Consider the following 26,831-nt stretch of genomic DNA (forward strand, 5'->3'; position numbering starts at 1 on the left):
CAAAAAGATCGAATTTATGCTGTCTGGGGGTCCAACTCGTCGAGTGCACTAACCAACTCGGCGAGTTGGATGCTTTTTGCCTTGGACTCGTCGAGTCCCTTCATGGACTCAGCGAGTCTGCTGGGCAGACAGCAACAAAACTCGATTTTTCAGCTTTTATTGCAAGTATAACAAGAAAACAAGCCTAGGCTCTGATACCACTATTGGGTTTTGAGCATTCTAACACTCCTAAGTGTACACGCAACCCTAAATACCTTGGATCTATGTTTTCTCTATTATACATGCAAATAAGAACTTCCAAGGTATTATCCTAATCTAGCATACAAATCAATGAATGTAACAAGATAGAATACATACCTTTTGATGTGGCTTGATGTCTTCAAGCTTTAAGAGCTTAGCCCCAATAGTGTGGAAGCCTCAAGTGGAATCACAAATCACCAAAACACCTTGGAAGACTTTAGAGAATATAGATACTTGGTTCTCTCTAGTGAAATTGGCTAGCCCTTCTTAGTGTATCCACACTAGTGCCAATTTCACCAACCAAGGACATCTTTATATAGTGTGGAGGATTAGGGTTAAACCCTAATACCCATGACCTTTCATTTCCTAGGATCCATGGGTTAAACACTCCATGGACTATCCATGAAAGCTTAGCCCAACCTAAATGAACTTGGCCCATTCTATATATATAAGAGTCCATATTTAATTAGTTCCTTTTGATCACTTAATTAATTAAATAAATTAATTCTTGATCAATACTAATTAAATAATATGATTCCATAATAATATATTAGAACTTATAATATATTAATATGTAATCATAAACATACTATTCTCAAAAGATTATCCATATAAATTGTGTCGGTGAAGTGCAACCCAAATGGACCATGCCGGGTCGGGTCAAGTACATACCAAATATAGTTATGGACTTAGACATTAATCCAACAGATGAATTATGTTATGATTCATGTATAATCATTGTGATGGTATTCAATTAAGTCACAATAGCCCTCGGACGTTTCCACCGTCTGGTTCGGGGGTGTGACAGATTGGTATCAGAGCTCTGTTTATAGTGAACTAGCATATCTAACCACACATTTATATGCGACTATAAACCTAAAGAGAGACTAACACAACTCTGAACAAAACAAGTAAAACATAACAATAAAACACCCTTGCTTGCATTAGGAACAAGAACATAATACCGAACCAAAAAAGATAATGCTAGTATCTCGGTTAAGCCAGAGTTGTTCTAGTCATATCAAGGGGTGGATGTAGCCTGATCAACTACATTCCCTCCAAGGTATAACTATCACACGTTCTGAGGAGATCGTGATAGCTAGGGAACCTAAAAACATACCCATTTATCACCAAAAAGAGAACATCCGTTTAGTCTGTACAATAGTTGTAGCATCCTAGGGATAATGTTAGCATATTTACACACTCAGGCAGACAGCATGGCTGGTTTCCATCACCCCGGAGATCCTTACTTCCCTAACCAGGGAAATAACGGATGGTTAGACAAAGAGCCTGAGGAAGACCACGAAGAGGAACCTGACGGGGAACTGGAGGCAGAAGTCGAGGGCGAGCCTGCCGAACCAGAAGAAGAACATGATGAGGAAGAAGATGAAGGAAGCTTTGAAGAGGAGCCCAACGACAGTGAAGGGGGTGATTCGGACGCGGAGTCCGAAGTCATCAACCCCCTTACCTGATTAGGGTGTCCGCTTACCGGGTGGGCCCCACTGGTCCCACACCCCCCTGGGGTATTGATCTTTGGAGATGGAGCAGACAACGGGGACAGCGACCCCCGTTCGGCATGTCACGCGAGTTCTTTAACCTGAGGGACAAAGTACCGGCTAATCGAGCCCTTCCGGTCATGGTGAGACGGTTACGGAACACCGACGACCTCGCTCAAAGCACCACCGACCAGGTACGCCAGCTGTGGACTAGGGTCGAGCGTGCAGAGCAGGAGACACGGGACGTTCTTCGAGAGTTCCATATGAGGTAGGTGAGGTGGGAGTCTCGACTCCAGGACGCAGAACGACAGGTGGCTCGTCTTCAGGGAGCATCCACTTCCTCAGCACCACCCCCGGGCACAGCTCATCACGATTAGGGATGGACTTATCTTACTAGGTCATTATGATCTATGCTATGTACCGCGACTCTATGTTTAAGTGATTACACTACTCATAGAGTCGTTATGCGGTCGAAGTAATATCACTTATGTATGCTCTTTTAAGCAAAAATTTTCATGTATCAAATGCGGATAATATTAGTAAACTTTTATGTGTTTTACCTTGATGTTGTAGCCTGCTATGTGTACGAATCCATGATTGTGTGCCAAATTCTGAAAGTACCTAAGTTAGTGCCACACACCTAGCTCATAGGATCACGCTCACACAAAAAGCACAGGTACTCAACATCTTTCTTTTCCTTGGTAGAAAGATGCCTCGACGACCCACTCGCGGAAACCCTGGACCAACCCCACCCGAAGTTGACTCAACTGCATTCCAAGCAGCTGTATCTGCTGCGGTCACCGCAACAATGGCACAAATTCACCAAGGGAACAATGGAGGAGTCAACGGACAAGGGGTCGGGAGTTTGAACAACTGAATGAATCAAGGACCCACCAAAACATGTTCCTACAAGGACTTCACAAATGCCAAACCATGAACCTTTAACGGCACTGGAGGAGTGATCACCCTAAAACGATGGATTGAGAAAGTGGAATCGGTGTTCGAGATATGAGATTTGAAGAGATGAAGGTGAAGTTTGTTGCATGCACTTTTGTTGACCAAGTGCTCACTTGGTGGAACGGACACGTGGAAGCCATGACACTCCCCGTAGCCAATTCCATGCCATGGACAGAAATGAAAGAAATGCTGATGGCCGAATACTGCCCTCGTGGTGAAATTCAGAAAATGGAGCAAGAGCTGTGGAACCTCACTGTCTGGAATGCTGATATAGATGCCTACATATCAAGGTTTAGCGAACTGTCTCTGTTATATCCTGGCATGATCACCTCAGAAGGAAAGAAGATCGAGCGATTCATCTGGGAACTAACCTCCCCGATCCAAGGAAACGTGATAGCTGCAAATCTCGAAACTTTCGACAGTGCTAAGAGATTGGCCAAGAAGCTGTATGACCACAACGACAACAAGGGTGAGAAGCCAGCGGAGACCGAAGCCAAGAAGGAAAATGATAGCAAGAAGGGGAAGAACAACAAGAGAAAGGGGTGTCAAGGCTCCGAAACATCCAAGAGGCAGCAGACAGTGGCGGTTAATTCTACAACCGCGCAAGTTCCGTCCACACCACATGCTCCAGCATCAACTGCTCCAAGTGCTCCTAGACCTTATTCCGGTAATCTTCCCAAGTGTAACAAGTGCGGTATCCATCACAATGGAGAATGCAGGGAGATGCAGTGCACCAGTTGCAATCGGAAGGGGCACCCGGCAAGGTACTGCAGGACTTACCCTCCTCAGAATCAACAACAGGTAAGCAACAACAACAACAACCGCAACAGCAACAATACCAACGCCGGCGGCAACAATGCAGGACCTAGCCACACCTGCTATGGGTGTGGAAGGACTGGGCATTTCCGTCGAGATTGCACTAACAACAACAATCCTTGAAAGAGAGGAACAGGAAGGGTGCTGACCATGGGTCAAGGGGAGGCGATTCAGGATCACGCTGTTGTTACCGGTATGTTTCCCCTAAACCACACTTATCCATGCATCCTATTTGACACCGGAGCAGAGCGAAGCTTTGTGAGCAATAAGTTTAAACATTTGTTAAAACAACAACCCCAGAAGCTCAATGAAACCTTTACGGTGGAAATGGCCAATGGGAAAACTGAATCCACTAGGGAAATCTACATCGGATGTACCCTAACCCTGAATCAACACGTATTTCGAATAAACTTAATGCTTGTTTCCATTAGGAGTTTCGATGTGATTATTGGCATGGACTGGTTAAGCCCCCACTATGCTAAAATTATGTATCACGAGAAGGCCGTTCGCCTTCAACTTCCCAATCACGAAACCCTAGTTATTTACGGAGACAAACCTAGCACGAACCTTCGCCTCATCTCGTGCATCCAGGCATAGAAGCATATACGAAAGAACGATTTGACGTTCCTGGCTCACATATTGGATAAAACCAAGGAAGAGGTTAACATTCAAGACAATCCAGTAGCACGTGAATTCCCAGACGCATTTCCTGAAGATCTTCCTGGAGTACCCCCAGAGAGACAAGTTGAGTTCCGAATTGATCTCGTTTCAGGAGCAACCCCTCTCGCTAAATCGCCTTACCGGCTAGCTCCTGCTGAAATGCAGGAATTGTCCAGCCAACTCAGCGAACTCCTGGGCAAGGGATTCATCCGACCCAGCTACTCGCCATGGGGAGCTCCGATCCTCTTTGTTAAAAAGAAGGACGAATCTTTTAGAATGTGCATCAATTACAGAGAGCTAAACAAACTTACTGTCAAAAATCGCTATCCACTCCCACGAATCAACGATCTATTTGACCAGCTCCAAGGAGCTAGTTACTTCTCTAAGATAGATCTACGGTCCGGGTACCATTAGCTCAAGGTTCGGGAAGAGGATATTCCCAAAACCACTTTTCGGACTCGTTACGGACATTATGAATTTGTCGTAATGCCCTTCGGTCTAACAAATTCCCGTGCCGCATTAATGGACCTGATGAACCGAATTTGTCGACCATTCCTCGACAACTTTGTTATCCTCTTCATTGACGACATTCTAGTCTATTCCCGAAGCGAAGAAGAGCATGGCCAACATCTCCGACAAATCCTGGAAGCCCTGCGAAAGGAATGGCTTTAATTTTGGAAGGGTCTTCGTGGATTCATTCTTGGCTAACCACGTGTCCTAAGAATTTGACTCTTCGGATCCAAAATTCACATTTAAAGAACTTTGCATAGAGCTTCTCCGATCGTAAGGTTCCTAGAACTTGTCGCAGATGATCGCTATGCTCCTCCTTACTTCGAGAGTAGACTTGTATGTTATCAATGAAGACGATGATGAATTGATACAAGTAAGGACGGAATACTCTATTCATTAAGTCCATGAATACTGTGGGTGCATTGGTCAAAACGAATGGCATCACCACGAACTTGTAGTGTCTGTAACGAGTTCCGAAGGCTGTCTTCGGAACATCCTCCTCTAGCACTCATAATTGTTGATATTCGAAACTTAGATCAATCTTGGAAAAGTAACTCGCCCCTTGCAGTTGGTCAAATAAATTATCTATGCGAGGCAAAGGGTAACAATTCTTGACCGTGAGTTTGTTGAGTTCTCTATTGTCGATACACATATGGAATGATCCATCTTTCTTCTTAACAAACAAGACCGATGCTCCCCAAGGTGAGAAGTTTGGTCTAATAAAGCCCTTGCTGAGTAGTTCGTTAAGTTGACCAGATAGTTCTTGCATCTCATCTAGTGCTAATAGGTAGGGTGATTTGGCTACTGGGATAGCTCCTGGGACAAAGTTGATTCTGAACTCGACTTGTCGTTGTGAAGGTAATCCGGGTAGTTCTTCTGGAAAGATGTCGGGAAAGTCGCTTACTACCGGGATGTTCTTTAGTTGTTTCGTTTCTAGGCTCGTATCGACAACATGAGCAAGGAATGCATGATATTCCTTACGTAAGTACTTCTGTTCTTGGATACTTGAGATGATACGAAGACTCGTGCCAGATTTGTCGTCGTAGATAATAAGAGTTTCATTAGACGGAAGGTTTAGACGGACTGCTTTCTCGTAGCACAGGATGTCGGCGCGATGAAGACTCAATCAATCCATGTTGATTATGACATCAAAACTTTTAATTGATAGCAACATGAGGTCGCTTGAAAAGGTATGGATATCTAGAGTTAGAGCACATCCTATGAATATACTGCTAGTGCTCTCAGTTTTCCTGTTAGCCATTTCTACAGTGAATGGTTCCTTAAGTGTGCGTGGTTTTTGTTTAAGTAGGCGAGCAAATTTATGATTCACGAAGCTTCTCTCTGCTCCACTATCAAACAGTATGCATGCATAAGAGTTATCGAGGAGAAACGTATCAGTGACGACTGTAGGATCGGCAACTGCTTCCTTGTGGCCTATAGCCAAAACTCTTCCCACTCTACCGTCATTCCCTGCCTTCGGGTAATTCCTTTTGTAGTGGCCCACCTTGCCACAACCGTAGCAAGCCTGGCCCACACCAGCACCGGGGACTTGGGTGATCTGCCTTGCAGGGGACTTGCAGAAATGGACAATGTGTCCTTTCTTGTTGCAGTTAGAGCACTACATTTCCCGGTAGGGACCGTTGTGGTGGAAGTTACATTTGTTGCACTTTGGCAAACTTCCAGCATACTACCTTATTGGATTAGCAGCGGCAGGTACTATCGCAGCATGAACTGCTACGACTTTATGCTTTTTAGCATCACTCTACTTCTTCTTGTCATCCAAGGATTTCCGCCTGATGTCAGCAGCTTTGGAGGGTTCTGAGATGGATAGGGTTATTGTTGCTACCGGGGTACAGACCCCACGGTCAATGAGCCACTGTGCCAATCGCTTGAAACTATCGAAAGTAGCAGGGTTTGAAGCTAATACATTCCCCTAAACTGGAGGCAACAACCCCCAGATATACCTCTCTATCTTCTTCCCTTCCGTGGGAATCATGTTGGGACATAGAGCCACTAGTTCGCTGAATTTGGTGGTATAGGAAACTATGTTGGAGACCTTCATGGTTAGGCTCCATAGCTCTAGCTCTAGCTTTAGGATTTCACCCCTCGGGCAGTATTCCTCAATCATGAGGTCTTTCAGGGTTTCCTAGCCCATATCTTTTGCCACTATGAGAGTTAGTGACTTGACATGGCTATTCCACCATGTCAGGGCTTTTTCCTCGAAGGTGCAAGCAGCAAACTTGACTTTGCTCCCTGCTGGATAGGAGCAGATCTTGAAGATCGAATCCGTCTTTTCGAACCATTGCGAGAGGGCAATGACTCTGCCAGTCCCTCTAAAGGACTTTGGCTTGCAGTTGGTGAAGTCCTTGTAGGAGCACTCTCTTGAGCGCACGAGGATTTCATCTTGAGTAGAGTTTATAGGTGTTCCACCTCCGCTGGCACCTGTAGAGTCATATTGAGCCATGACGGTTGCCACATCTGTGGCTACTACAACATTAGAGCTGTCGTATCGATTAGTGGAGGAGGTGGTGGTGGTATTTGATTTGCCTGCCTGCCTTTGGTAGGATGCGGGTGAGGTGCCATCTTTTACTGAAATTTTATAGAGATGATGATGATAGTAAGAATCAATTGTAGAGTATGATGAGAGTGATCCATGGACTAACGCTCCATAGCCCAAACATTAGAATCAATGTATGAATTGAATAGAGATACAAAAATAGAGATTGAAAACACAAGAGTATAAACTTTCCAATAAGTTATAAACTGCCAATATTACTGGTATTACTGATGTAAATGAGTTTGGGAAAAATGACCTAACAGTAGGTTTTACATCAAACCATACGAGGGAAAATGTTGACAGTTTAGTAGACTAGATAGTGTTATGAAAGACATGAATAATTTACTGATAAGTGTTTCATAGAGCACAAATAAGAAATGGCTATTCCTAAATCAAAAGAAAGATGTGCTAAACATCTTCTAAAGGCGGTGGACATTCCTCGGGAGAACCCTAAGGTCTGCCAGTTGACGCTCCACGTCGACAAGGTGTTGTTCATAGACTCTGGCGAACCCGAAGCTCTACGACTTCAGCTCGAGTCTCAGCTAGTGCTTGCAGCAGGGCTTCTTGGTCCATTACATACCTCTCCCGAGCATGCTCTAGGTGGCTGGTGCGAATGGAATGCATTCCTACATTTGCATCAACCTCTGCAATGCGATGGGGAGCCATCCTGCCCTGGCTTTCGTTACAGAAAACTCTTCGGACCAGGATTCGCAAGACTGTGTCTGCTGATCCTCCTTCACTCGTGTTATAAAAGCTTTGGTCCCCATTGAATGGCATGGGCTGATTTTGCTCTTCGCCCTATCTTTCTATGCATTCTACCCATGCAGGCGTCGGGCCTTGAAAAGCCTGACAGGGATTAGGATTTGGGACCGGAGCCACTGGGGGTAGGTTGTTGACTTCTGGCTCGGAGTCGAAACCATCAGAGAAGCCTTCTGCATGATGATCATCCAAAGGGATTGGATGCTCATCTTCTGGCTCGTCTTCAAGCCATCCAACATTGCCTTCGTTCGGGATGTACGTGTCGCCGTGAAGATGGAATCCAGCCATGATATCTACGCGAGAAAAGGGATATAAGAATCTAATATAAATAGACGTACTACTTAAGATAATTATAAGACGATCCTTACTAGTTACTTCAATACTTGCATATTGCATACCAGTTATATGATGTCAAAGCAGGATAGACCTTCGAATAAGTAACCATAACTCCAAAATCACAACCAAACAAGGAACAGGAAGTAAAGCCAATACTACAAATTCTGAGTTTATAACACTTTTAATCACATATAACCTTAGTGTATCCACTTAGCAACTATTGACCTATTAGTAAAGACCTTTTTAGTTCTCAGATAGGTAATTATAGTAACACAAAATACTCCTATAGTATTTTTAATTTCATGTTTTGCTCTAATGTTATCATTATAGTAGTGCTAGTAAGTTTTTAGACATGTTGCAACACCACAACCACTCTTAGGCACATGCTAGTCACTCCTCGGAAAATATAGTTGATAAGGTTATATCCTCCCAGATTTGACTATATGTCTCTAAGCCTAATTGTGTTGCTCAACAATCGTAATACTTTTGTTTTGTCCTAGTGACACTGATTTTAGTATGAATGCACGTATATATACTTTGTTAAATATTATACTATTTAAAAGTATAAACTTTTGGTCAAAGTATTTTAATCCCATTGTGTTTATAGTTTGTATATCTTTTATGGGTTGATATACTCAATTCACTATAAATAATGCTCTAATACCAATCTGTCACACCCCAAAACCGGAACGACGGAAACGTTTAGGGGTGGAGGACGTCATGTACAGTATCACAACACAGATAATAGTAAACAAGCAAACAACATCATCCATTGCATTAATAATATAATTTAATACTAGTGTGTTATGTATAGTTTATAAGACAACAAAAATGTAATTCAAAACATAAGACGAGTCTTGAATGCGCTCCATCTTCTCAAAAGCTGACATCGGTACCTGTCTACTGATGTCTTGAGAATACAAGTTATTTTGAAAGAGTTTGTCAACTTTAAAGCTGGTAAGTTCATAAGTATTTTAGTGTTATTGTTTGTATCAAAATGTTTGCAGTAAAAGTATGTGAATGTTTTGTAAAGGTTTGTAAATATATGTAACTCCTAGAAAATCCTATATTTTCTATTAAAAGTAGCCTTCTACCAAGGCACGACTATTTTGTATGTTTGTTTCTTGTAAAAGTGTTTGTTTTTCCCAATTGTAACCATCATTATCAAAATATAGTTTGTATATTATTGTTTAAGTGAAGTGATCACAAAATAAATGTAGAGGGGTAAATTTATGTAGTACTGTGATGTTGTATTATAGTAACTACTGCTGTACTAACTACCTTAAACCGGATTTATATTAAGATTTTATGTGATTAATTGTACCATGCTATCGACTATGAACATGACGATGTAAGACGTCGAAAATAATGATATTTGGCACCCGAAGACCTGCAGGTCCCACTGTAGCTAGCAACAAGGTGTAGGATAGTCAATCCAGTATAGATGTATACGCAAACTCACCCTCTCCCTCCAGGAGATTCTAAAAACAAATCAGACCACGGCAGTGAAGACATGCCCTGAAACAGTGGATCACATTTATGTTATAGTATACTTGTATATGTAATGTATGTACTAGTGTAGTGAAGGTATTGTTTCTCATCATAGTATCGTTGTATAGTTTCTCATAATAGTATCATTGTATAGTTTCTCATAATAGTATCGTTGTATAGTTTCTCATAATAGTAAGTAATGAGTCATGAATGAACTGACTCTTTGTATGCTTCATTGAACTAGTAGTAACGAGTAGTATATCCCAAACTATACCTATTATAGTTACTAGTAGATTCGTTTGTATGACTGAATGAATTGAACTGAGATAAAAGTCTTATATCTATACATATATACATAATATATAACTAAGGATCCAACGACACTGGGACAAACAACAGGGTACTCAAGTCCACAACCAAAGAAGGAACATGAAATAAATTGAGTTGGCAGTCCTAAGTCCTTCGATCCTTACTTATATAACTATATATGTAATAAACATGGTTTTAACAATATATAAGTTTGAAAGCTGTAATAGAAATGGTTTGATACATTAAAGTGAGTTTGATAAGAATTTTGAAGTCATTTGTTTAGAGAAACAGTTTGAAAGTATAGTAAATCCATATGTTTGATAGTTATTAATCACATGTGATTGATATAATAACTATGATATTCAACTTGTATTCCCCCCTATAAAAGCATTTAAAATAATTTTAAAGGTTGACTAAGTGGTATGAACTCACCTGTAGTGAGTGGTTTGGATGAACGAATGGTATAGGATGCTAAATGTCAAGTGAAGACTTGAGCACACACACGAATCCTATTTATCATATAATAACACATATATGTATCCAATTAGTCATTTAACAATTAATTAACCAAGTTAAGACACCCTAGTACATGGAAAAACACTTTGATTCAAGTGCTAAAAGTACCAAACATTGCATGTAAGGGTTGTATAGCCACTTAAGGGAGTTTTCGGTCCATATGGTTTTCGGTCCAAGAGGTTTTCGGTCCAAATGGTTGGTCGAAAACTCATGATCTTTGATGCATAAGGTGATTTCCAAGGGCTTTCAACAAGAAAAGAAGTGTTCTAGACTCAATACCAAGCATTAGGAAAGGCTTAAGCTCTTAAAGGCACCTTTCTTTAGGGTTTTCGGTTTAAGGAGATGCACTAACCGGAAACCCCTTTTGTTCTTGGAAAAATGATGATTTCAAGGCTCTAAATCCAGTATCCTTACTAGATAATAATTATAAGGGATAGATACTTACAATATGGAAGCAAATAAAGGTGTTTTCGACCTAAAACACTGGTGTGTGTTCTTGGTGTTCTTGGTGAACACTTGAAGATCTAAGAAAACGGAATGATTTCATGGATGAAATCATGTAAGATCACTAGATAAAGGAAGAGATCGAATAAACAAGGAAGGAAACACTTACAATCTTGAATATCTCGAAAAAATCTTTGGATGACACTTGAGAGAGAATTGTTCTTGACTTGGAAATGGTAAAAATGATAAAAATGACTAAGTGTCATTTATATACCCTTTAGGGTTTTCGGCCCTAACACTATTTTGGGCCGAAAACTCTGAACTCTTGGAGTTTTGCGACTCAAATGATGCACAAAAATAATCCTAAAGTATACTTTCGTTCGTTTATTCTTTCGAAGAATAAATATTTAAAAATACCCAAACGGACTTTAAACCGAGCTAAAAATTAGCAGAAATGAATTTGACTTTTAATTAAAGTGTTTTCCTGTAGAGCTCGTACAAATGAAAATTTCGGGTTGTTACATAGGAGGCTCAGTTGGAAACCCTAAAACCAGAGAACGTGGCGGATGAAGCCTTGAGAGGAATGGAGAAAAACTTATAGATCAAGGGAGACGTAGTCTACTATTTCATGAACTGGATCTGGACCGCAAAGTTCAGTGGATATAGAGAGGCTGTCATGAACGAAGCTCACAATATTAGGTACTCTGTTCACCCAGGATCGGACAAGATGTACCTTGACCTCAAGAAACTATATTGGTGGCCAAACATGAAAGCAGAGATCGCGACCTTCATGGGCAAGTGTTTGACTTGTGCCAAGGTGAAGGTTGAATATCAGATGCCCTCAGGTTTGCTTCAGTAGCCATAAATACCTGAGTTAAAGTGGGAAAGGATTACCATGGATTTCATTACCAAATTACCCAAATCTCCGAGTGGGTACGAGACCGTCTGGGTAATAGTCGACCGATTGACAAAATCTGCTCACTTTCTGCCAATCAAAGAAACTTTCAACATGGAAAGACTCACGCGAATCTACATCCAAGAGATAGTTCGACTGCATAGAGTGCTTGTATCCATTATCTACGATCGAGATAGCAGGTTCACCTCGAGATTTTGGCAATCCCTACAGAAAGCTCTTGAAACTAAGCTAGATATGACTACAGCTTACCACTCTCAGACAGACGTACAAAGTGAGAGAACCATCCAGACATTGGAAGACATGTTGAGAGCACTCTCACTGGTCAATAAATCATCCGCGAAACCACTGAAAAGATCATACAAATCCGGGAACGACTGAAAGCTTCACGAGATCGACAAAAGAGCTACGTCGATAAACGACGAAAACTCTTGGAGTTCCAAATTGGTGACCGCGTCTTGCTGAAGGTCTTACCCTGGAAAGGCATGATACGCTTTGGAAAGCATGGAAAGCTAAATCTGAGGTACATAGGACAATTCGAAATCCTTGCTAGGATTGGTCCTGTAGCCTACAAACTTCGTTTACCGCATGAACTTAATAACATTCACCCTGTCTTCCACATTTCGAATCTCAAGATATGCCTATCCAATGAAACCCTTGTGGTCCCTCTCGACGAAATTGAAATCAACAAAAACCTGAACTTCATGGAAGAATCAATCGAAATCATGGACCGGGAGGTCAAACGAACAAAACAAAGTCGCATCCCAATAGTGAAGGTTCGCTGGAATGCCAAGCGGGGACCTGAATTCACTTGGGAGCGTGAGGACTCAATGAAGCAGAAGTACCCCCCATCTTTTTCCAAATCCATGATTTGTGTCGTTATTCTTGAATTTTGGGATGAAATTCCCTCTAACGGGGGGATGATGTGACAACCCGAAACTTTCATTCTATACGATTAGTCAACTTCATCAACTTTAAACTCGATTATGTTATCTTTTAACGTTTTTTAAGGGTTCGTTTAAGTGTTCTAAGCATGAGTACAACCGGAAATGAGATTTGGAATGAGTCAACACATCATTTAGAGGCAAAACCGGGCCATACACCCTCTGAGAGGTGTGTACAGCTGCACACATAGGTGTGCCGCTGCACACCTATCCTCCAGCCGCACACTCCCCTCTATATATAAGGGGTGACCCCCTTCATTCATTCCTTTTTTTTGGTTGCACTCTACCTTCTCTCTCTACTTTCTCTCTCTAAAAACTTCATCCAAGAACACTCCAGAGGCCTCAAAAACGTGAAGAACTCCATAATTTAGCTTGTTATACATGTAAAACACCTAAATCCAAGCCTGAAACTCTTCATGTTTTTTGTCACTTGAAGGTGTATGACCGAACACACCCTCTGTATGGCCGTGCACACACCCTGACCACACGCTCTGGCCGTACACACCCTCTATACGGCTGCACACTCCTGTGTGCAGCCACACACACACCCTGACCACACACTCTGGCCGCACAAACACTCTGTACGACCACACACCCACCTTTATGGTCATACACCCACTTTAATGCTCATATTTGGCCTTCAACTTGCAAAAACCACTAAGTGTGGGACCTAGAACACTTAGTACAAGCATTTCCAAGAACTTAGGGTGGTTTCCCGTCATGTTTAGTCATGAAATACCCTAATCTAATACGTATATGTGTTACCATATGTTAATAGGATCCACTTGCGTACGAAACATCAGTTGACACTCAACACTCATATCGATCGTACACTTGAATTCTACGTTAAACTGTGAGTTTATACCCATATGCTTTTTCCGAGTTTTTCATGTTTTCAGAGGGGGGGGGGGGGGAATACAAGCAACACACAAAGGTTTTCACAACTTAAAAACTGATGCAATTACAATGGTTTTGCTATCAAACATTTAGATTCTTTATCCCTTTTGTATTATGCGGAGCATAAGGGACGCTTTCTAAACCTAATTGCATAGTTTTCAAAATAGTACATAAACGTAACAAACCAATCAAACTATAATAGGTATAGTTTGGGGATTTCATTACCAATCTTACATATTCAAACTGCGTAGAAAGTCAAACACATAAACTATGTCGGATTTAGTTTATCCATTACCACGTACAGAAAACTAGAGTATCTTGCTAAATAATTATTTTGTGTATAATTATTTGTACTCTAAACCGTTACAAACGATTTCGAACTCGAGAACAACCGAACAATACGTAAACTAGTTAATACAGGATTGTGAGACCTATCTTCGTTATACCCCTTAGGGTACCAATAAATCCTCTTCGGTAGTATAACCAGAGTCTCCTGGAGGGAGAGCGTGAAATTTGTGAATAGATCTATTCGAGACCGACAATCCTACACCTGAATTGTTAGCTACAATTAGGCGGGCACGCCTGGGGTGACAAATTTTGTAATCGTACGACGCCTGAAGGAACGTCAAGGAGGTCACCAGTCATATTAGCATGGTTATACGACTCACAATAAGTATACACTAACCTTTGTTTACGGGATTTCTTTCTTCTATAGTTTTATTTTAATTAATAAAACTACCTATCTACTTACTGAAGGGTATTCCAGGGACTAAACCTTTGGTTTTATTTTAAGTAATAAAACTACTCTACATACTAGTGGTAGCTAGGGCCTTCGAACATATCATACACTACATACTGGTGGTAGTCAAGGTTTTCAAACGAAACATACTTTTCATACAGAAATCAACAAACATATTATAAAGTATTGGATTTTCTTGGAAAGCATGCATACATATTTCAGAACTTGATAACAATGATTTTTCGATACAAACGACATTTTACTTATAATGGAAAGAAACCATTTATACAAACTCAGTGACTAGTTTTCAATACAAAAACATGCTTATGAACTCACCAGTTTTATGCTGATACATTTTCAAAACCACTTGTATTCTCAGGGCAACGATAGACAGGTACCCTGCTAGCTTTTGGAGAAGACTGAGCACTTTTGGAGTCTCGTCTTTATCTTTTGTGTAAACTAATGTATATAAACTATGTTTCCAAACAGATGTAAATATTCATATTGTAATGTAATGGTTGTGTTACGTTGATTGTTATATATATATTTATATATATATATATATATATATATATATATATATATATATATATATATATATATATATATATATATATATATATATATATATTAGAAAGGTATTTAAGGTTAAACAGGGGAGTTAGGACCAAACATAGTTAATGGGGAATAGACTCGGGGGAAACGGAAACGGATGCGGGAGCGGGGAGGCTACTTCCGCACATTTTTGGTCTTGTTGACATCCTTAAACACATATCATACATAGAGGTGTAAATGAGCCGAACTATTCGTGAGCCTATGGCTGGATCTGAAAAATTAAATATTCTCAAAGGCTCAGGATGAACAAGAAAAAAATTACCTTTATCTTTATTATAATTTTTTACTTTTATATAAAAACATATAATGAAAAAATTGGGCCCTTGCAGCTGCCCACTTTGCTCCCCCCTCAACACCCCCCATGCATGAGTTATTCAAGATCGACTCGTTAAAAACTCGATTTGAACTCGGGTTAAACGAGTTTGAGCCGAGCTCGAGCTTAGTTTCAAGCTCATTTATTAAACACGCTTGAACCCGCGCTTCATCTATCGAGCTTGATTAAGGCCGTGAACCTAAACGAGCCAATGCATATTTATGTAATATGATTTTTTAATTCTAATTTTATATTAATAATAATTAAATAATGTATATCACATAATGATAAATGAGTTTTTTAGAAAGCTTAAAAACACAAATGAACTTTATATTTAACTATTAGCCGAGCTAAGCTCAAGCCATGCTTATGCTCATTTATGCATGTCTAGCAAACGAGTCTAGACCGACTCGAGCTCAAGCTCGAACTTACCGGAACACAATTATGAAACTACATAAATTATTAATATTTTTAAAAGAACATAATGAAAATGACCATTGTGAGAAAAGTAAGGGGTGATTGGCCTTGTGAAAATCAGAGATGATTCTTGTGGGTCAAGATTGCCATGCTAAATTGGCTTACCAAAACTCAAGTTGTTGATTAGATTAATAGTAAAATAAGTATATATTGCGATTGATGGAACCATTTATGATATTAAACTCGAATCTTTAAAATGGAAATGGTAAAAAGAGTCAGTTATAAGCCACCATTCAATCAATTTAGAGTACGGTTTTTCTTGGAGCTTGGGTGCCAATATATTAGGTGTTATATAATAATAATAATAACAATAAAATAAAAAACGTTTACTTTTGGAAATGTCATGTAAATGACCCAATGTGGATAATCACTAATGGAAGTCAATGAGTCTTACACCTCATCCTTTACTTGCTACATATCCACTACATCATCCTATCATTTAATATTTCATTTGATCCAAAACTAAAACTAAGATTATGAGTCATATATATTAAATATTAATAGAAGGTGAGAATAAATTTTGTAAACAAGAAACACCTTCAATGAATTTTCTCCATTGAAAAATCTTAAACGAGGTTTGTGTTGAAATGCCAATTCTTTTTATATTTACTATCTTAAGGTTGTCGAATCTAATAGGTTTTAAATATATGCATATGATATTATGATATACAAGATTACAAAGATAACGAGACAGATGTATAAAGCTAAAACGTCAATTCTTTACCGTGATGGGCTTACTATTTTCTTATTAGAAAATATAAACTAGGCCACCAATGAGTGACGGATGCCCTTCTATATCCCATTTAAGAAAAGGTTTATTTTTCTCTTTATTTATTATTATTATTTTTATTTTATTTAGTTTTGAATGTAAAAAGAAAAACAGTTTGATGCATTATGTATTGACCTCTCTCGATCTTTCTCTATTATGCATAAAATAACAAATACAATCCACACATAACCTAAACGCGTCACTCTCTAATGTGTTAACAACGGACGTCAATTCTTTACAATGACTCCGGACGCCCTAATTAGAAAAAAACAAAAATGTCGTTCAAAGGCTGGTCAAATTCAAACCCACCCTTATTTCCCTGTTGGATGTTTTCATTTGTGGTAGAGACCACATTATACCACACTATGCCACGACCACACGATTGTGGTCGTTGCCATATCATCCGCAAACATGGTCTGTGACACCGACTCTTGTTTGAACTTATGAACCAACTTGATTAAAATCAAGAAACCTGAATGACAAAATCGAAAGGATAATTGTTTGGAGTAGGACTTCACGGTTATAAATATTTGTAGCTAGGGTTCTTAATGAATCACTTTGTAACTGTTGAGTAATAAAGAAATAATGTGCAATGTTAGTTATAAGTACATTACACTATGAATTATTATTATAGATTTGTGATTTCATTTAAACAATTTAATCGATTGTTGAAATATAGTGAACTAGTGAAGTCATTAGTTTTAGGAATTTTGATTGTGGTTTTTTTGTTATCTATTTAGGGTTTATGTTGGACAACAACTTATGACTAATGCCGTTATCGTTGAGGGGATTTAATGGTTTGAACCAAACTTAGCGACTTTCTGGTCATATCTATGAGGTTAATAGTTTTTCATTATAACTTGTTGAAAAATATGAAGATCTAATGAGAAAACATCAATCGTTTACTACTGTCTTTTATAGCAAAGTGAAAGTGTGAAAAAGAAGTAAGGGTATACAACTAAATGATTATGTTGATGTAGATAGACATCTATTCATAATCGCTTTGCGGGTTGGTGTTGTTTTTCTGTATTGTTCCATGACCGTGTTAAACACATCAAAATCGCTCGATCTACTTATTGTGCAAGTTGTTGAGATTATTGAAGATTCCGCAGAATTTGGTACATTTCAACCTCAAATCGCACCACTTTGAACCAATTTGGTTGAAATTTTGGCTTTCTTGCCCCCATTAACTCATAGAAAATGGTTAAAACTTTTTCTTAAAAACAACTTGATGTTTAAGCGTCTTCAACGGCGGGGTCTTGAGAAGCCAAAATACACGCTTGTGCTAAATTTACTTCTTCCTCCTTTGTCCAAGCCACCCTTTCGTTTTGAGTGGTTTTAGCGGGGTTTTCTCCCTTTCTTCCTTGTTGGCCAGGGTTGTTCGAGCTGTGTTTCGACAATAAAATGTGGAGGATATAGCGGTGAAAAATGTGGGTGTAAATGTTGTGGTGGTGAAGGTTGTGGTTGTGTTCGGAAAGCTTGTTGGTATACGAAAGTGGTTTGGAAGTGTTGTTGATAAGTTGAGAAAGCTTTGTATGATTGTTGAAAATTTTGAGTTTGTAGGATAGGAGAACCACTTTGGAGCAAATTCATAAAACCACCTTAAAATGATTTCATATTTGGGTATTGACGTGAAGTTGTATCTAACCTAAAAGGGTTATCGAGATTGCAGGTTTGACTAATTGGTAGGCTATTTGGATTTTGATCTATGATATTTGGATTTTGACAAGATTAATGTGTGTGTGTATGTAAATAGAGGAAGAGAAGAATGATATGAAAATATAAGGTTACATGAGGTTTTATTTATAGGTAAAAATATATTAGAAATCAGAAAAAAAAAAAAATTATAGTTCAAAAGCTAGTCAAAGGTCAAACCAGTCAGACCCACACTTTTTTCCCTATTGGATGTTATTATTTGTGGTAGACAGACCATGATCCACCGCGATGGTATGTACGGTCGTGGTCGTTGTTATCTCAACCACAAACTTGGTCTGTAACATCCAGTCTTCCATTCTCGTCGCCCTAATATGATATTTCTAATTTCTTTTGTCATATAATATTTATTTATTAAAAAAGCAAATAAATAAATAAAATCATGCAAATCAAGTGATATCATTATCGTTGAGGGATTTAATGGTTTGACCCAAACATGGCAACTTATCTATGAGGTTAATAGTTTTTCATTATAGCTTGTTGAAAAATATGAAGATCTAATGAGAAAACATCAATGGTTTACTATTGTCTTTTATAGCAAAGTGAAAGTGTGAAAAACAAGTAGGGGTATACAACTAAATGCTTATGTTGATGTATATAGACATCTATTTATAATCACTTTGCGGGTTGGTGTTGTTTTTCTGTATTGTTCCATGACCGCGTTAAACACATCAAAATCGCTCGATCCACTTATTGTGCAAGTTGTTGAGATTATTGAAGATTCCACAGAATTTGGTACATTTCAACCTCAAATCGCACAACTTTGAACTAATTTGGTTGGAATTTTGGCTTTCATGCCCCATTAACTCATAGAAAACGGTTAATTTTTTTTTCTCAAAAACAACTTGATGTTTGTGCATCTCTAACGGCGGGGTCTTGGGAAGCCGAAATACACGCTTGTGCTAAATTTACTTCTTCCTCCTTTATCCAAGCCACCCTTTTCGTTTTGAGTGGTTTTAGCGGGGTTTTCCCCCCTTTCTTCCTTGTTGGCTAGGGTTGTTCGAGTTGTGTTTCGGCAATAAAATGCAGAGGATATAGTGGTGAAAAATGTGGGTGTAAATGTTGTGGCGGTGAAGGTTGTGGATGTGTTCGGAAAGCTTGTTGGTGTACGAAAGTGGTTTGGAAGTGTTGTTGATAGGTTGAGAAAGCTTGGTATAATTGTTGAAAAATTTGAATTTGTAGGATAGGAGAATCACTTTGGAGCAAATTCATAAAACCACCTTGAGATGATTTCATATTTGAGTATTGATGTGAAGTTGTATCTAACCCAAAAGGGTTATCGTGATTGCAGGTTCGACTAATTGGTAGGCTATTTGGATTTTGATCCATGATATTTGGATTTTGACAAGATTAATGTGTGTGTATGTAAATAGAGGAACAAAAGAATGATATGAAAATATAAGTTTACATTAGGTTTTATTTATAGGTAAAAATATATTAGAAATCAGGAAAAAAAAAAAAAAAAAAAGCTAATCAAAGATCAAACCAGTCAAACCCACCCTCCTTTCCCTATTGGATGTTATTATTTCTGGTAGACAGACGATGATCCACTGTGATGGTATGCACCGTCATGGTCGTTATCTCAACCACAAACTTGGTCTGTAACCTCCAATCTTCCATTTGTGTTGCCCTAATATGATATTTCTAATTTCTTTTGTCATACAATGGGCGTGTTTGGAACAGAGCGTTTTGGAGCGTATGACAACTTCTAGTTTCTAGCGTTTGACAAAATGCTCCGTTTAAAACAAAAAGTCTCGTTTGACACTACAAGCTTCTAGCGCTTAATTTAATCAAAACGCTCTAAATCCAAAAATTACTTAATGTAGCATTTAACAAAACGCTACAAGCTACCCATTACCAGCTAGTTTTGCCGAACACGCCCAATATTTATTTATTAAAAAAGTAAATAAATAAAAATCAATCAATAAATAAAATCATGCAAAACAAGTGATATCATTAAAATAACTACCTTGTCGTTTTCCATCTAAGTGGTCAAAGTTGCAAACTTAAAGCCTAAATCAAATTTATCACGGAGTTTATTGTCTTTTGCACTTTTTAAAGTTTGCAAAACCATTTCCATTTTGATTTGAACTAGATGCCAATTGCCAAATAGTGTTTTCTTATTCAAAAAATAGTGCACATAAGACAAGCTTTTAAGCTCGTTTGTTATTTTGCCTTTTGACAAAAGTCACAAACCTACACAATTGTAGTTGACTTATATGTAAAACCTAAAATAATTATAATTTTTTTTCATACAAATTATTCGGTCAAGGTTGAGCAATTTATATTTTGTTTGATAAATATTATTACATTAAAAAATTTTAAAAAATTTAGCAATCTTAGCCTAACATTTATTTTTTTTAGAATATCTATGACATTTGGATATGACCATTTAAACACCATATCCACTACATTTGCATTAATAACAAATAAAATATAAACCAAAAAAAAATTGAAACAGAAAGCACAAAACAATAGAATTAGGTTTCCGACGATGCACGTTATTGAGACCTCACCGTTGACCGTCGTTGACCACCGTAACTTCTCCCGATCCAAATACTACCTGCATCTGTGATTCGCTATCATCTTCCTATTGTTCCATATCAAATGTTTTTCCGTTGTAATTCTACACTCTAATACTTCTACTCCACCTGGAAAACTATCGTTGATGCCCACAAACTGTTCGACGAAATGCCACAAAGAAACTTCTCTAAAAGAATCGAATAATATACTAATATTCCCCACCTATCAACATCACATCTCCCTCACTATATCCACCACCGCCGTGTAAGTCCCAACAACCGCCACCACAACCCCAATCACCACAATCAATCCAATAACCACCGACTCAAATCCCAATCTCCGGTAACTCCCTGAAATCTTCAAGTAACACAAACACGGGAGTATAATCGACGCAGTGACACTTAAAAAAGCTCCGACCAGTGACATCAAGTATCCGAAGAACGGGAGAGATAGGGCGACAACTACTGTGCTTATTACCAGTGATGTTCGAATCAAGAGGCTGAATTTTCTCGTGTTGTAAAAAGATAGAAATCGTTCTTCGAGAGTGTCGACGATTGGTGTCACCATGAGTGCGTATTTTGCAATTGGGTTTACGAGAGTTGTGCATATGGCGATTCTTGAACTTAATTTGTCTGTGGGGAGATTTAATGTGATTTGTGAGTTTAGATTTGAACCAAACATAAGATAACCCAAAATTGCCATTGAGGAGTAAGTAATCGTGCAAAAGATGAAACATAGTAGCAAAACCTACATTTATAAAGAAGAAAAACATATTGTTATAGTCATTTCTTAAATAGTCATTTTTTTTTAAACCCTAATATGGTCCATCTTGTTATGTCTTAGAAGTATAATAATGTGAGATATTAACCTAAATTTACAATGACACATAAATGTAAATATTATGTGAGTTGTAAATCAATTATATATTATGTGAGATGGTCCATATTGTTGCATTCTAGCTACGGAAAATAATTAATTTAGGGTAAATTACAAATTTGGTCCTTGTGGTATACCAATACCATTTGTTGTCAATTTGGTTCAAAAATAAAATTTGTTGCTATTTTTTCGTCGTTGAAAATTCATGTTGTTTTCGTACAAAATTTGAAAATAAAACAACACAATAAAATGACTATTTTGTCCTGCTAGACTAATTTGGTTGGAATTATGGTTGAAGGGAAAAAGGAAGGGTAGTGGTGATGTTACATTAAGGTTAGATTGAGATCAAATTGAATAACAATAGAGGTTAATATCCTAAATAAGTAGAAAACTATTATCTTGGTTTCAAATTAATTGTTTATATTTGATTTTTGAAATTTTTATTCTTCAACTTTGATTTTAAATATTTTTATTTTTGATAGATAATACTTGATGTAAAATATATAAATAGATTGTATTTGAAATATCTTTTCATTGTTACAAGTTTTATCAAGTAATATATAACACATAAAAATATTTAAGGTCAAAATTAAAGAAAAAATACTTTAAAAGTCAAAAACGGATAATTAATTTGGGGTAGAGTGAGTTTTTTTTTCATAAAACATAATTGTTTATGAGCAAAAATAAATAACTTGTAATATATTTATGGTATAGTTTTATAAGGATTGATGTTTTATTAAAAAATAAAACATAAGCAACTGAAAATTTTATATTATTTTGATTTTTAATATTATTTTATGAGCAAAAATAAATAACTTGTAATATATTTATGGTATAATTTTATAAGGATTGATGTTTTATTAAAAAATAGAAAATAGTTTGTTATCTATTTATGAAATTAACCTAATAATAATACCAAACATGTTAAAATAAGAGGCAAATACTTTTCTTTTACATGTTTTTAAGTAACTGGGAAGGGACTAAAAAAGTAATAAATTTTTTTCGGACCAAATAAAAAACAAAAGATACACCACAGGGACGAAAAATGTAATTTATTCTTTACTCCATAACTTCATACTAAAATCAACGTACCTTTTTGAACTGACGTTGGTCTCTCATCGAAGTATACAAAGTAGGAAAAACCGGATGAGCGCAATAGCAAAACGCATACAAACTAATAGCCGAAGGCATTCCTTTCCAATTTACCAATTTACCCTTTTCCTCAAACCCTACTCCATCAAACTCACCAACCCACAAAATCGACCCTAGAATAATCAAAGAAGCCAAAACCCCACTTGCCGATATATACGAAAGAATGCTCATACTATTCAACCAAATTGTAGGAAGAATAATGGCTGCAACAATAACAACAAAGCTTTTCTTCCCACTTATATTAATCCCATAAAATTCTAACCCCATTTCGGGTAATAAATTGCTTAAATTATCTCCTTCTAGAATTAGGAAGCCAGTCGCGACTAAGTAGAGCTCGATGTTCATTGTTACTGATACGATGATTCTACCGGTTTTACCGAATGCTCTGTGGCCGATGTCGGGGTATGATTTTATTGTGGGGTCTGCGTCCATGCATCGTTGGATGAGTAATCCTGTGTAGAAGGTTGAGATTGCTATTGTGAATAGCAGTAGCAAACTCAACCACCCTCCCGATGCTAATGCATATGGGACTGATAGAATCCCAACTCCTATTGAAATATAATCATGAAATGAAACATTGTAAAGTTGTAACGAAATGATTAAAATGATTGATTTTTTTTTATCCTATTTTAATTATAATAAAAAACTATTTCAAGTAGTTTTTGGTTTTATGTATCTCAGAGTGTTTTGGAGATATATAAAACCAAAAACTATTGAAATAGTTTTTTGATTATATATTTTCGTAATGAAAACTAAAAGTTAATGCTATTTGTTTTTTTTTTTTTTTTTTTTTTGATATAAGGTAAAGCTCTTGCCAAATTGAATCATTTGAATCATGACCTTTGATTCATTAACATATAAGGGAGTACCACCAATATTAATATATATCTTATTGGTGCAATTTTTTCTAAATTAAGGAAATATGATATTTATTGTAAGCTTTGGAATCAAGCATATGTAGCTAAAAAGTTAATATCTTGTGGTTAAGTAGTTTATGATATTTTCCTAAATTAATGAAATATGATATTTATTTTAAGCTTTGGAATCAAACATATGTAGCTAAAAAGTTAATGTCTTATGGTTGTAAGTAGTTTATCATTTTTTACTAAATTAATGAAACATGATATTTATTGTAAGCTTTGGAATTAAACACATGTAGCTGAAAAGTTAAAGGTACCATGATTCATTTTCCCAAATAAGAGAGTATTCCAAAAAGAACTCTAACATTTTAATGCTTAATTTCATATCGAATATTAGATGCAAACAATAAGGGGGAGTAAATTAATGGAATATTCTATGGTAAAAATTAGTTGATTTTTTTAACTGTAAATTCAACGTCTAGTATGTTGCATGGACAAAAGTTTATAATAGTTTTGAGAAATCGAAGGTAAAACCACAACATGAACAACTAAATCCATCCCAAATTTCGGTGAAAATAACGTAATTTCATCAATATCTTATAAATCTAATCGTTTTCAATTTGAAAAATTCCGTTATCCAAACTGATCGATACTTCTTTCCGGCGTAGTTTCCGGTGATAGAATTTGAAATCCCGGCGAGGGTTTTGACTTTTGACCTCTATTTTGGTCAAAATCACCGCCGCCTTCAAATTCCATGACCTAATCAGTCGTACAACCAAAATCGATAAATTAAAAGGGGAACTCGAGAGTAACCTGATAGAGCATTGAGACCATTGAAACACGCGTTGAAGAAGGAGGAAGTTCCGGTGGTGGTGGCGGCGGCGGCGGCGATTTGGTGGTCCTCCGCCTTTGTTTCCTTGTCACTGGCAAGTAGTAGAGGTATTGTAACCGAATATTCTTCCTGCTTTTGGCTTTCCATCAGATTTCAGATCCACAGAGAGAAAGAGAGAAAAGAATTTGGCAGAGAAAAAGCGAACATGCAGAGATAATTGGAAGGTTATGGAGTTTTATATAGTGGTGAAGGACTGAAGGTGGCGCATTTTTGTGTTATGGCGTTTGTCGTCTTCATCGTGTATTCATATGTATGTGTTGGTGGTGTGTCCTCCGTTACTTTATCTTTGGGCCCAACCCCAATCCAAGAAAAAACATTTGTATGTGATTTGGTTGAATGATATTATATTTTATTTGGATAAAAATTGTTTGTCTTTTATTGGGATATAATATATTTCGTCTAGTAAATTGTTTTGTTAGATTTTGGTCTAGAATTGTTTGTGTTAAATTGGTATAGACTAAGGACATTTATGAAGATGACAATTTTCCTAAATTAGTTATAATAAAGTTACTGTTATTTTTTCTTTTTCCATAAAAATTTTGTTGGTGTTCTATACATATTAAAATGGTATAAAATCATTTTTAAATGAAAACACTAAAAAGAAGAAAGAAGAAATAATGAATTCACAGAGACTCAAGACATAAAGAACTAAAAATTGCAAAAATAATTTACGTGGTTGTTAAAAATATATGTTTTTGGTGAAGAATGTTTGTTGGTGCAACACTTTAAATTTAGATATTTTTAGCGATTTTAATCGCTATCTCATAACTTTAAAAATTAGGTTGTTAATTTTTTTATAACAGTAAATTACAGTTTTGGTTTCCATGGTTTAGATAGATTTGCACTTTTAGTCAAAGTTTTGAAAAAGTTGTTTGAAAATATAAATAATTTGCGAAAATACAAAAACAAATCTTATCTTATATCAAACATACGTACTCTAAAAATTAAATTTATTAGCAATAAATTAAATATAATAAATTTACGTTCGAAGGTGTTATGATGATATATATTTAAATGTGTTTTTCACAATCATTTTTTTTCATGTGCTTAACCACTTTTAAATTCAAGTTTTCATAATAAAAATGTCAAAAAACATGCTTTGCTAAAGGGCGTGTTCGGCACAGAGCGTTTGGGAGCATTTGAGAGCTTCTAGCTTTTAGCGTTTGACAAAACGTTTCATTTTGAACAAAAAACATCGTTTGGCACTACATGCTTCTAGCGTTTTGTTTACACAAAATACTCCAAATCCAAATGCTACTTCACGTAGCGTTTAATAAAACGCTACCCGCTACAAGCTACTCGCCACCCGTTACAAGCTACCTGCTACCAACTATTTTGTCGAACACGCCCAATATGAAACAATTTCTCATGTATCATCAATTATCATCATGTAGTTCAAAGTTTGGATGAATTATTGTTCAAAATATAAGGTTGTGGTGGTATAATCTCACAGGTTTTCAATGTTTTCGCTTTTTTGCAATTGACCTGTAAACAACAACTCATATATCTTTGTTTCAAGAATATAACATATTATTGTCTCAGAATTACTCGTGAAAATCCATGAAGTAATTCTCTAAGCATGGATTTATCCAATACTCAAAATCCCCATTTTCTAAGTGCTCATGAACATTGCAACAAAACTATTGTTATATCTAATCTCCATAGACAATCTACAAATCAATTCATGATAGTCTTAAATCGCTACTTACTTCCAAATATAAGATCGACTGTGGAATTTTGAATAATCAAAATTATTCAGGAAGTAAGACATGCGAAGTGAAACAATAACAAACTAATTAACTATCTCTCAAAACTATTGAATATAAATAAACCCCTTATTATTTAATCACCATATTGATTAATACTTTGTTCATTGTATAATGTTTCGAGCCATCAACTAACCACTTGAATTAAACATCAGTCATGTCATGTTATGAACATGGATACTATGTTTCTTTATGGTCCTTCCTTTATGAACAGATCGACTGGATACTATTCCAATGATGCTCACTTCACAATTCCAAATTCTTGTCACTATTAGAATGTGTTAGAATTCC

General features: G+C 37.1%; 1 protein-coding gene across 1 annotated transcript; it reads right to left on the reverse strand.

The window, feature by feature from the left end:
- Window positions 1-20,790: 20,790 nt before the first annotated feature.
- LOC145037168 (Transmembrane amino acid transporter family protein) lies at window positions 20,791-24,989 on the reverse strand. Its single transcript, XM_078985760.1, has 3 exons — window positions 24,696-24,989; window positions 22,963-23,570; window positions 20,791-21,741 (listed from the first exon to the last, which is right to left on the reverse strand). Exons 1-3 carry the CDS (start codon window positions 24,859-24,861, stop codon window positions 21,226-21,228), a joined length of 1,290 nt encoding a protein of 429 aa, XP_078841886.1. The 5' UTR covers window positions 24,862-24,989; the 3' UTR covers window positions 20,791-21,225.
- Window positions 24,990-26,831: the final 1,842 nt, after the last annotated feature.

The sequence above is a fragment of the Lactuca saligna genome, chromosome 3 (genome assembly GCF_052625555.1).
Source record: "Lactuca saligna cultivar CGN05327 chromosome 3, ASM5262555v1, whole genome shotgun sequence".
Lineage (NCBI taxonomy): Eukaryota > Viridiplantae > Streptophyta > Magnoliopsida > Asterales > Asteraceae > Lactuca > Lactuca saligna.

Excerpts from the sequence above, each read along its gene's own strand:
- LOC145037168 (XM_078985760.1), bottom strand. The coding sequence starts at position 24,861 with ATGGAAAGCCAAAAGCAGGAAGAATATTCGGTTACAATACCTCTACTA. Across the intron at positions 23,571-24,695 it reads TGGTCTCAATGCTCTATCAG|GAGTTGGGATTCTATCAGTC; the intron begins GTTACTCTCGAG and ends ATATTTCAATAG. Across the intron at positions 21,742-22,962 it reads ACCAACGTCAGTTCAAAAAG|GTTTTGCTACTATGTTTCAT; the intron begins GTACGTTGATTT and ends TTATAAATGTAG.